Source organism: Nymphalis io, chromosome 3 (assembly GCF_905147045.1).
Source record: "Nymphalis io chromosome 3, ilAglIoxx1.1, whole genome shotgun sequence".
Taxonomy (NCBI): Eukaryota; Metazoa; Arthropoda; class Insecta; order Lepidoptera; family Nymphalidae; genus Nymphalis; species Nymphalis io.
The window spans coordinates 6,085,926-6,097,662 of NC_065890.1; the positions used below are offsets into that span (position 1 = coordinate 6,085,926).

At 28.7% G+C, this 11,737-nt stretch overlaps 4 protein-coding genes across 8 annotated transcripts; 3 read left to right on the forward strand and 1 right to left on the reverse strand.

The window, feature by feature from the left end:
- The first annotated feature begins 85 nt into the window (after positions 1-85).
- On the forward strand, positions 86-2,588 carry LOC126781415 (queuine tRNA-ribosyltransferase catalytic subunit). Of its 5 annotated transcripts, none has more exons than XM_050506379.1 (7): positions 86-297; positions 612-784; positions 858-1,155; positions 1,305-1,548; positions 1,618-1,786; positions 1,997-2,191; positions 2,263-2,588. In XM_050506379.1, exons 2-7 carry the CDS (start codon positions 653-655, stop codon positions 2,416-2,418), a joined length of 1,194 nt encoding a protein of 397 aa, XP_050362336.1. In that variant the 5' UTR covers positions 86-297; positions 612-652; the 3' UTR covers positions 2,419-2,588. The 5 variants fall into 5 exon arrangements, with proteins under 5 accessions (XP_050362336.1, XP_050362338.1, XP_050362337.1 ...); XM_050506381.1 differs by having other exon boundaries at positions 86-274; XM_050506380.1 differs by having other exon boundaries at positions 86-257.
- Positions 2,589-2,730: 142 nt separating this feature from the next.
- Positions 2,731-3,756, reverse strand: LOC126781146 (coiled-coil domain-containing protein 25). Its single transcript, XM_050505972.1, has 4 exons — positions 3,553-3,756; positions 3,370-3,461; positions 3,151-3,297; positions 2,731-3,078 (listed from the first exon to the last, which is right to left on the reverse strand). Exons 1-4 carry the CDS (start codon positions 3,623-3,625, stop codon positions 2,767-2,769), a joined length of 624 nt encoding a protein of 207 aa, XP_050361929.1. The 5' UTR covers positions 3,626-3,756; the 3' UTR covers positions 2,731-2,766.
- A 389-nt stretch (positions 3,757-4,145) lies between these two features.
- On the forward strand, positions 4,146-7,155 carry LOC126781140 (protein Dr1). The gene is made up of 3 exons (XM_050505966.1): positions 4,146-4,624; positions 4,944-5,107; positions 6,886-7,155. The coding sequence occupies exons 1-3, from the start codon at positions 4,384-4,386 to the stop codon at positions 7,033-7,035; spliced, it is 555 nt and encodes a 184-aa protein (XP_050361923.1). The 5' UTR covers positions 4,146-4,383; the 3' UTR covers positions 7,036-7,155.
- Positions 7,156-7,981: 826 nt separating this feature from the next.
- LOC126781180 (uncharacterized) lies at positions 7,982-9,663 on the forward strand. The gene is made up of 5 exons (XM_050506022.1): positions 7,982-8,162; positions 8,277-8,429; positions 8,825-9,019; positions 9,401-9,470; positions 9,550-9,663. The coding sequence occupies exons 1-5, from the start codon at positions 8,073-8,075 to the stop codon at positions 9,609-9,611; spliced, it is 570 nt and encodes a 189-aa protein (XP_050361979.1). The 5' UTR covers positions 7,982-8,072; the 3' UTR covers positions 9,612-9,663.
- Positions 9,664-11,737: the final 2,074 nt, after the last annotated feature.

Here is an 11,737-nt window from a genome sequence, read left to right on the forward strand (position 1 = left end):
GCTTAGTATTGACATGCTCAATTGCTCAGTATATCAAATGTCAAGTCAAATACTCTGGATGATGGTTTTAGGCTTTTTTAACAGAAAATCCTTTTAAAAAAATAAAGAAATGTCAACAATCAATATACTGTCTAACCTGTAATACTGCCCGGCTAAAAATTAAAAAAGCTGGTGGTTATAACATATAATATAATTATCTTTGCTGATTAATACTTAAAATCAAAAATTATCCATCTTTCGCTACGCTTTACCTACCAGTAGGTTTGTGACTATAGTTGGTATCGCTTTCTTAAAAAGGTATTTTTACTTAAAGAGAATTTGTTGGAAACATTAAATTGATAACAACTACTAAAATAAATATACAATTAGGGTTAATTTTAAAAGTTCTAATTAAAAATGTATTTGATAATTTTAATTAATTAACTATAAACTTTTCCTTATAATTTACTTTTATTTCGGATAATAGTTTCCGACTCTATGTCGTTTCTGTACTCCTGTCTGTTTCTGTAGCCGTGAAAGTGTAACAAACAAACTCACTTTCGCATTTTTAATTAAAGTAAGAAAATCGAAGTAAGTATTAAACAATATTAATTGATTTGATATCCACTAAGATCTAGGATATATGTTTTAATACATTTACATAAATGATATAATGGGGAGCAATTCAAAGGCATTATCATTTAGTGTACAATCAGAATGCATAATATCAAGAGCTCGTGCTGGACTTATGAAATTACCACACTACAGTGTCAAAACTCCAGTATTCATGCCAGTTGGAACACAGGTGAATTAATTAATTACAATTTTTAGGTCTTATTAAATGTAATCAAAGATGATATAATACCTATTTTTTTTAGGGAACAATGAAAGGTCTATTACCAGATCAGCTTGAAAATTTAGATTGTGAGATCATATTAGGAAACACATACCACTTAGGAAATAGACCTGGAGTTGATGTATTAAAAAAGGCTGGTGGTCTTCATAAATTTATGAATTGGAACAGAGCTCTTCTTACTGATTCAGGAGGTTTTCAGATGGTTTCATTATTGAAACTAGCTGAGATTACTGAGGAAGGTGTGAAGTTTAGATCACCTTATGATAATTCTGAAATTATGTTAACACCTGAAAAATCTATTGAAATTCAAAATTACATAGGTGTGTAATATTTTTGACTATTATAGTGTAGTTTTATTACCTTGACAAAATAACTGTTTCATTATAAACAATAATAATATAATATAAACAATAAAATATTATTTAAAAGCATATAAGGTCTTTGACAAAGTAATAGTTTTTATTTATAGGTGCAGACATTATAATGCAGTTAGACGATGTTGTACAAACAACTTTTCAAGATTATGATAGAATTAAAGAAGCAACTGAAAGAACTAGTAGATGGCTTGATCGATGTCTTAGGGCTCATAAAAGACCAGATGATCAAAATATATTTCCTATTGTACAAGGCTTACTAGATCCTGAATTAAGAAGACAAAGTGCTGAAGAGCATATGACTAAAGATGTAAATGGATTTGCAATAGGAGGACTCAGGTAAAAAAAAGAATTACTCATATTTTGATATTAGTTCTACGTAACAATGAATCCTCTTTTATTTAACAGTGGAGGTGAAGCAAAAGATGATTTTTGGCCAATGGTTAGTCTTGGAACAAAAATTTTGGATAAACACAAACCAAGATATTTAATGGGTGTAGGCCTAGCTATAGACCTTGTTGTTTGTGTTGCATTAGGAGTGGATATGTTTGATTGTGTGTTTCCAACTCGCACAGCTGTAAGTTATCTTAGTCCTACACGAAGTTTTAATAAAATTATTTTATTATTAAATATAAATAGGACATTAAAATGTTGTTTGGATTTTTTTTATAAACTAACCTTAGTATTTACTACCTTAAATTTCACTAAAATAAATAAGTATATAATATAACCTACAAGTTAATAAAATTAGGATAAAGTTTATAATTGCAATATATTTGTTTTACAGAGATTTGGATGTGCGCTTGTTAATAAAGGACAGTTAAATTTAAAACAAAAACAGTATCAGACTGACCTTAATCCTATTGATAAGAATTGTGACTGTGCTACATGTAATAATTATACAAGAGCGTACTTGCACTGTATTGTATCTGTGGAAACAGTTGCTTGCCACTTAATTTCCGTGCATAATATTGCTTTCCAGGTAAAATACGTCAGGACATTAATTTTTCTTTTTTTAAAATTGAATTAAAGCAACTTTGTTTTTACTTTAAGATGCGTCTGATGAGGACAATGAGAAAAAACATTGAAAATGGTACCTTCCCAAAATTTGTTAAAGAGTTCTTCTCTGAAGTTTATCCTGATAATAATTATCCAACTTGGATAGTAAACTCTCTTCATTCTGTTGGAATAAATATAAAAAATACTTAAAACAAAAGCTTTTATTAACTAGGTGTTTAATGTAGTTCTACCCTCGTTAAATTTGAATTATATATTATGTAATATTTGTAAATCTACAACCTAACAATATTAAAAAAAGCAAAACAAAGTATTTTTTCCTACCGCATTCGATATTCAATTAAAACACAAAAAATATTTTTGTGATTACTATCTAATTACATTACCTTGCTAATAACCATGTCAATTAAAAATGTTGATTATATCAAAGTCAAAGATATATTCAACATACATAAACACTTGCATTATATTTATTTGTATACATGAACCATAATGAAAGTCAAATCAAAAAGTATAGGAGCTATATTTAAAATACTTTGTTTACATAAAATCATCAGAATCATTTCCATCATAATTTGTAGACATATTTTCTTTTTTCATTAGGGTAGCATAACTTCTTAGTTCAGCTTCCTCCTTTTTCCGTTTCTCTTCTTCCTTTTCTTTTTCTTTCTTATCTCTTAGTACTTTCTTTTTATCTTCTCTTTCAAGTCTATCTCTATTTTCTCTTTCTTGTCTTAAATCAGGAAATGCTTCCCTCTTTGTTTTATTAAGTCTGTTTACAATTTCATTAATTCTTTTCACAACTCTCACTTTTCGTACTTCTCTATCCTTATGAAAAGCAACTTGTCCGACCTTGAAAATGTTTATAAAATATTTAATAGATACAAAAATATTTTAATTATTAATTTTAAGGTGAATTATTACCTCCATGCTAGCAGTCTTCTTCAAATTTGCCCACATAGTATAAACAATATCAATATCATTCATTTTATTGCCCATTATTGAGTTGGCCTTTACTAATTGACATACATCATCTAAGACAGCATTAGGAATATCGTCAATTGTTTGACCCTAAAAAGACGATAACGTAAAGCGATTTTATTTATATATTTTTATTATTAAAGTCTCCTACCAAAAACTTACGGGTGCCAAGCGAAGATAAACATGAGCTGATGAAACTTTGTCAACATGAAACCAAACATCTTCTGGCCATCCCCATTTAATTAGATCTTCATCTGAAATAAAAAAAATGTTATATTAAAAATAATAGAAGATTGTATTATTTAATTATAATTATATATATATAGCTATAATTTAAAAAATTACTTTCATGTTTATCGGCGCCCATAAAAAGAGTGACAGGAGGAGAAATAACATCACTTGTAAAGTAAAACACCATTTTAATAAATTTAATTTTTCAAAGATTTATGAGTTATGATATAAATCAATTACATTTTCATGTAACGATTTTCGCAATAATTAAACACTTAAAATTGAAAAAATCGTGGTTGTGACTTAGGTCAAATGTCAAGACTGTCAATTGGCCGTTAAAGTCAAAGAATAGAGTATGTAACAATGATATAACCTATATATTTTTCACTTTTGCAGTCTGTTACACATTGAAACTAGTTGAAAATATTCAGAACTATATGTTTGTGTTTATACAGATGATTTCATACACAAATTTAACTACACTATGACGTTATAATCGAACTTTTCTTTCGTTGAAAAATATGACTCAGAGTTAAAAATATACTATACTAATAATAATAATACTTAAAAATATACTAATACAATACAATATAAGGCTGAATACTATAAATCTTTTAGTAAAAAATCTAAAAAACAACTGGCTGTCATATTTAGTATACAATTGTCAATTTGTCAGACTAAGAATACGGAATAGGGAATAACTGTCAATGTCAATTAACTTTTAAGTAAATGGTTTTAATTATTGATCATATTATAAGTAGGTACAGTATTTACCATTGAAACATGAATATTATAAATAAAAATATTTTCGTATATCTGACCATCTGAAGCTCTGTCGTAATTTTTGGGAGACTGGAAATAGGAAGCTTAAATGAAAGTAGCGCGTTATTGCCATTACTATAACAATTGAAAAGCCGTTTATATAGCGCCCATTAAAAGAATAAAATGGGAAGTCCAGAACGAGAATTGTGTCCTCCATCCTCAGAAGAAGATGAATTAACTTTACCCCGTGCTAGTATTAACAAAATGATAAAAGAATTGGTCCCCTCTGTTCGTGTTGCATTCGAGTCTCGGGAGTTAATTCTTAACTGTTGTACTGAATTTATTCATCTTATTAGTTCTGAAGCTAATGAAGTGTGTAATCAAAGTAATAAAAAAACGATCAATGCTGAACATGTACTGACAGGTAAATTTTTAATGCTTAAATCATTTCATTTTCAAAATAGTATATTAAACATTTAAAAGATTGGAATCAATATGAAATTTATTTTAAAAATATTATTTTGCAATTGACACTTATAAGCATATGTATATTTGCGATAGTACCCTAAATCAAGATTCTTTCTTGTTTCTATGTGGGTGGTTAATTAGCAGTACTTTGGGTGTGCACTATCAATATCATTTGTTTTGATAAATTTTATCTAATAAAAATATATCTGTTACCTAAAGTTGTTTGCACAATTAGTTAGCCAACAATTTTTAAAATAAGTTATGTCCCTTTTTAGCATTGGTTAGATTAGGATTTAGTGACTATACATGTGAAGCAGAAGCAGTTCTTAAGGATTGTAAAGCAGTGGCTGCAAAGAGAAGAAGACAAAGCACAAGACTAGAAAATCTTGGTATACCAGAAGAAGAACTTCTAAGACAACAACAAGAATTATTTGCAAAGGTGAGGAAAAAATCATTAGTAATAATGAATCATCAAACAATAGATACTTTTAATTTTTATTTTAAAGGCTCTATATAGTTTTCATCATTTTTCAATTTCATTCTAAATGTTACTAGCATATGTTTTATTTACATCTAAATGGTAAAAACCGTCAAGCACAATATTGTGTAGATCAACATATCATTTATATTGACCAAGATCTTATGTACTAGCTGAATGTTCTATGAATGTCTTATAAAGAGCAGTGTTCTTACAACAGTGTTCGTACAACATATGTAAGCAACTGTATTTAACTAATATTTTAGGATAATTCTATCTTTTAAAATGACCATCCCTATTGTGAAGAAAGTAACACAGTGCACAAACCATACAATGATAATAATATAATGTGCGTTGCATGTTTTTTCATGTTATGTGTTTTATTTGAATAGGCAAAAACTAATTTTTCTTATGCAAAAATTTAGTATGTCAATGTGACTTACCTTACTATTGTTTTTTATGACCAACTATGACTAATCCCTTTAATGTTGTTATAACTGATTGATTTTGACAGTACTATTATACTATACTTAGTATTTCATTATTTTATTTTTTGGTATCCATATAATCATAACATTAAAGAGTGCTTATGAGAGTAACTGAAAGCTTGCAAAAAAAAGAAGTTCAAAATATACCTGCTTATGAGTTGAATTTAAAAATTAAATGATCTTTCTTTAATTATAATTATTTTGTGACTCATTCATTAAAACATTTAAGTGCCTTTTTATTTCTCACTATTTATTTATTACATTACAGGGAGCAAGTACCACTTGTATATAATAATTTTTACCTAACTTATTTTCATTTCAAGCATTATTTATGTAGATAGTTTTAACTATAGGATTTCCAAAAAATAACATTACCAATTTTTTTATTAAATTCATCAATTTATTTTTCTAACACTACATGTTACCTAGTGTCATATAATGTATTTGCAAAAGGTATTATAGGAGGTTAGGGAAAATAAAAGAAGTGTCTCCATTTTAAATGTGATATATTCATTCACCATATATAATAAATTTAGTCAGACTGTAATAGAAGGAAAACCAAATTTTTAAAATTGACAGATTCTATTTTTACAGGTCAGTGACTCATTATAATAATATAATAAAACAATATTTTTGCTTACATAGTTTATTTAATTATAAGGTACCTGTTGGATTTAATCAATTATGATTAAATCCAACAGGTACCTTACCGTGACGAAGCAGTCATGGTAAGGTAATGCCGTCTTACTGCTAGTTTATATTGCTATGAATAAAATCATGCATTATAATAATAGATAAAAGGTTGTAACAAGATGTATGCAATATTGCCTTCCACATTCGTTATTTTGTTCTTTTTGAATAGTGATTTGTGTATTTATTCAGAAATTATATATTTTGTTTCTGATAATGGTGAAATTAAAAATGAATTACTGTTAAAAATAGGTATCAAAATAATTACGATAATAGATGGTGCCCTACTTTTGGCACAACGCCAGTGGGGTTTTAATGACTGCAGTGCGGTCGCATGGCGCTGCCGCAACGCGCTACAGTCATTCATTCATTTTGTACGATGCAATTATTGTGTAACATAACGGATAACAGTTATTTAAATACTTAGATCAAAATATGTAACTCATACAAACTCGGTAAATGCTCTAAACTTAAAGCTGTGATATATTTATTTCTAAATTCAATATTGAAATTATTAATGTCTATCGAAGTAAATTTAATCGTTTGTATTTGTATTGCCAGGCTCGAGAGGAACAAGCGAAACAAGATCAACAACAATGGTTGTTACTACAACAACATGGATTAGTTGGAATGGAAGGGCCACCTCAGTCATACGTTCCGCCCCCGCCAGGAACTAAGCAAGAGGACACTGAAGATGATGATTATTCATAAAGGAAACATCATTACACACACAGACCACAATTGCATTATATTTTTTGTAACAACATAACAGTTAAACTATCTACTTAAGCTTGTGTTTTAGATAAAATTACATCATTTTAGAAATACAAACCAAAATTGTTTCATTGTAATAGGTTCTTACCCAATTTCTATTATTGTCGGGTCTGCTTAATTGGTAATTGCTTAAAAGTTAAGGATTTTATTTACAAGTATGGTGAAATGTCGTCCATATCAAATACAACAATAATATTAACTTCGTATTGAAAAACTCGATATTAAAATTACAGTTTTAATCGTAATACATAATGAATACATAGCAAATCTTTATAATTATAGTATATACAATATACCTTCAAGTAAACAATATTGCTATACTAAAATTCCTAAATACTAGACACATTATGGCGAATCTTTTCTTTGATATGTTTTAATATTTTTTGGTAAATAGTAGCTACTGTTGCATATTGAATTAAAAGTAAATACTTTATTTAAATTTGATTGTAATTAATACAATAAACTCTGCATAAATAATACATAGGTAACCTATTTTTTTTAAGCCTGAAAAGGCATTGTTTCTTGTTTATTAATTTTTAAAATTAATTTTTACAATAACATAGATTAAGAAGCGTTTACTCTAGCTGGTCTTAGTATCTTTGGTTAGTTACAGCGTTTCACCATCGATTTCAAAGTCCAGCAAAAGGTTATAATTCGTAAGCCTCTTGCTAGAAACAAGCTGTTTATAAATTTGTTCCTACTAAATTATTAATTTCGTTTAGGTAATTTTTTTTAAGAAAATAAAGACGCGTTCCAATAACTATCTCACTTCGTTGGATTTTAGGATAAAAGAGATTATATATAAACATATAAACGTCTATTTCAAACGTTTATATTCTCTGATCTGACGACTACGTAACCATAGTTTATTATGTAAATAAAATGTCAATACTGATATAATGATGATATTCCTATCATTTTAATTTACTACGTTTAAATAAAATAATACAGCCATACGAGATGTTTAATCTATAATGAATAATGAAGAAACAAAACAGAAAAAAAAAAATCGTCAAAAAACTAGCATTCAAACAACTTCAACAGCAACTAACTCTGAAACACGAGTGAGTGTTATAATTGATAAAAAACCTAAGTTTTTATCCTTTTTTAATTGCGACATATATTTACAATATGTAATTTCGTCAAAGTTCATCTTTTAAGGATTAACATTATTTTAGGAAATCGCGGATGGTGGACATATCAACAAAGAACCATTAAAACCACTCTATCCATTAGCGGCTAAAGATTCGGAATGGGTTGATATTTTACAAACTACTACAAACGACAAAAATTCCAACAAAAATAATGACGAGGAAGTACTACTACAACACGTAAAATATTCTTTTCACATGTACCTACAAAAAAAAAGTACCTACCTACCTATATATAAAAAAATATTAAACGATTCCATACAACGGTTATTTTAAAAAAAATATTACAAATATTAATAATTACTTCGTCTCTTGAAACGATAAATACTTAAGCATTAAACAGGCGATTCATCGATTTTACCTTCCTCTATGTAAGCGGTAGCTCGTAAGATAAATGACTGTAGATCCTGAGCGTTCGAAATCTGGGTCAAATGAAAGATATTGGGTTCTTTTGTAAAGCTAGTTTCCGATGCGACTATCAGCCTTGGCCGATATTCGTCAGGAAGACATAATCGTCTATAGTTATATAAATACATATATAAATCTAAGTAAGATTAAGAAACACAATGTTTTAGGTAGAGTGTGAAGATGGACCACAAACGGAGCCTCTTGCTTTAATGTTTCCCGGCTTACTTGAAAAAGACCCTGAAATGTTAGAAGGAATGTTAAATAAAGCTATGTCAACGACAGAAGTAACTAAATATCTGGTTGGTCAAAAAGCTAACTTTGCGTTTATGAAAAAAGTAAATCGTCTAATTCCTACTGACAAGGTTAGATATTTTTTAATAATATATTCATACATATTTATTAAGTGTAGTATGTTCTTACTCATCATTTTCTTGTTTTTACCCTATTTATTTCGAGTCGTCATGGACTATGTATTTGTCAAAAATATATGATCAGCCATCGTTAAAGCCAACCATCCTTGGGAATACATTGATTTCTCGCTACCGCTCAATTATATGTTGAAGCGCAATCAAGTCTATACTCCATATTGAGATTAACAAAAATTCAATCGGTTGGCTTTAAGACAACACAAGGCTAAAACGGAATAGCATTAGTGCACTTTTCTACTGTGTCAGATTGACCCTACTGAGTTATAAGTTAAGAGTTAAGTTATAAGTTCTATGATACTTTAACAATGATTGCAGAAATGGTTGGAAAGTTTAACCGAAGACAGTACCTCCTGCTTTTCAATGGAATCGAAATTACATGATGAGGGTATTATTTTAAATAAACTAGTTACTTCATAATATCATTATTTTATGTTTATAATATGTATATGAGTTTTATATTTAAGGTTTGGACGATTTAATTGTGAATAATGAGCCTGATGAAAGCTTGGACTCTCATAAATTATAAGTCCCAAAAGACTTATATTAAAAGAATTTAAAAATAAACGTAGTTACATTTATTTTATTTTTAATTTATTTAGGTACTAGGTATACAGATTCAAATGCAAATTTATTAATACACTAACTGCCCGTGTTAATTTTGACACAACACCCTTTCTCGTGACAAAAGACCCCTAAATTATTTAAATGAAATAAAATCTGGTTACAGAAAAAATTGCACTCTAAAAAGTATGAAAGCAAAATCTATAATTTTCAGAAAAACTTATTTACCTACATTATATTATTATATATATCTATTTACACATAGATATAGTAATTTTCAGAGAAGAGCTGTGATCAGATACTACCTTTCCCTTTAAGGATCCTTAAATATAAATATCCTAAGTGTATTGTTAAATAAGCAACCCTTCCAAGTTCCAATTTGACCATGGCTATCTCAATGTTTGTGCAGTATAATACTTATCTATGCACCTGCGTAGATAGCGGTCATTCTAATTGATCGCCGTGGCCGAAATCGGTCGGTTAAAATTATTTTTAATATGGATAAAATCAATCAAATAGCCAATGAGTCATTTAAAATGTTTATTGCTTTATATGTTCAATCCTGGGTAGTAACATTCTCTATTAATATTTCATCAGTCTATTTATTGCAAAACAACGATGTATTCGACAAAACAAGAATTCATTTTTATCTTAGATCCTGTTCCACTTGTTTTATAATTCTATTACAAATGAAATGATTTACCAAACTTATGACTTGATAATTTTAAAATCACATTTGAATTCTAAGACAATTTAATATCGAAAGTATGTTTTCGTTAGGCATTTAATTATTCATCAACGTTATTTCGGATATGCAATATAACCAATGCATCAAAACCGTCAAATGTTACAACTTTGCCAACCATTTTTATCCGAAAAGCAATTTAAAAGCATATTTAGTAACAGGAAAATATTTTAGATTTATAGCAATATTGATTACTTGATTGGAAAGTAAATTATATTTGTGACAGTTCACAACACTGCTGATGGTAAGTGGTCACCAACGCCCGCTCGCCCGCTTACATCGCCAATATTGGGAACTAAAATGTTATGTTCTTTGTGCCTGTAATTACACTGGCCCACTCACCCTTCAAACCGGAACACAACAATACCAAGTACTGCTTTGTTTTGCGGCAGAATATCTGATGAGATGAGGGTGGTATCTACCCAGACGAGCTTGCACAAAACTCTACCACCACCACGAGTAAACGTACTGCATTTGTATCCAAATTAATTCTATAAAGTGTAACGTTAGATCTCGTAGTATGTAGAGCGTATTTTTGCGAACAAATTACTGCAGTTAAGTGTTTTTGGATAGACTTCATGGCGAAAACGCAAGTAAGATTACTGTTTTGTTTGTTATTTAACTATTTTAGATAATTTACACCTAAATGTTCAAAGCAATGATTGTCAGTATTGCTCCCTACCAAAAAGTACTCAGCAGACTTAAAAAAATGTAATCGGGTTAATAATTATGATAACAATCTTCAATCATGATTGCAAATTAACTTTGATTTATACTTAATATGGCGCGGTGACGCCCTGGGGCACTCACTTGAATTACTTTATTTTTTTGATTACTTTCGTTAATCTTGAATCGTGATTGATTACATATTGTGTTCGTAATCTTAATCTATAATCTGAGTACATTTTATCCAAGTCTGATTATCATATTTACATATTTTTAATATTGATATAGAGTCCAGCTAATAACGGCTCTATCCTAACTAGCAAATATTACAACTAATTTCTTAATCTATTTTTTTTTATAAGAGTTAAAAATTTCAGAAAAAAAAATCCGGTCCAGATAAAGGCAAAGAAAAATGGTTGATAAGGTTTCGAACAAGCAAAAATTACTCCAAAGACCTTAACTCTAATAAACATTTATATGGAAACATTGTTTTATTATTTATTTACATAAATTAAAATATAATTTTATTTATTGTGTCAACGCTTAAACTTTAAAACCGTCTGAAAAAGTTTGTAAAAGTAAGGCACTAGGTACCATTGCCCACTCAACTTGTTATGAAAATGTAAAAGTAACAAACAAAATTTTGAATGTTATAATGTGTGCTATATTGGTGTTAAAAT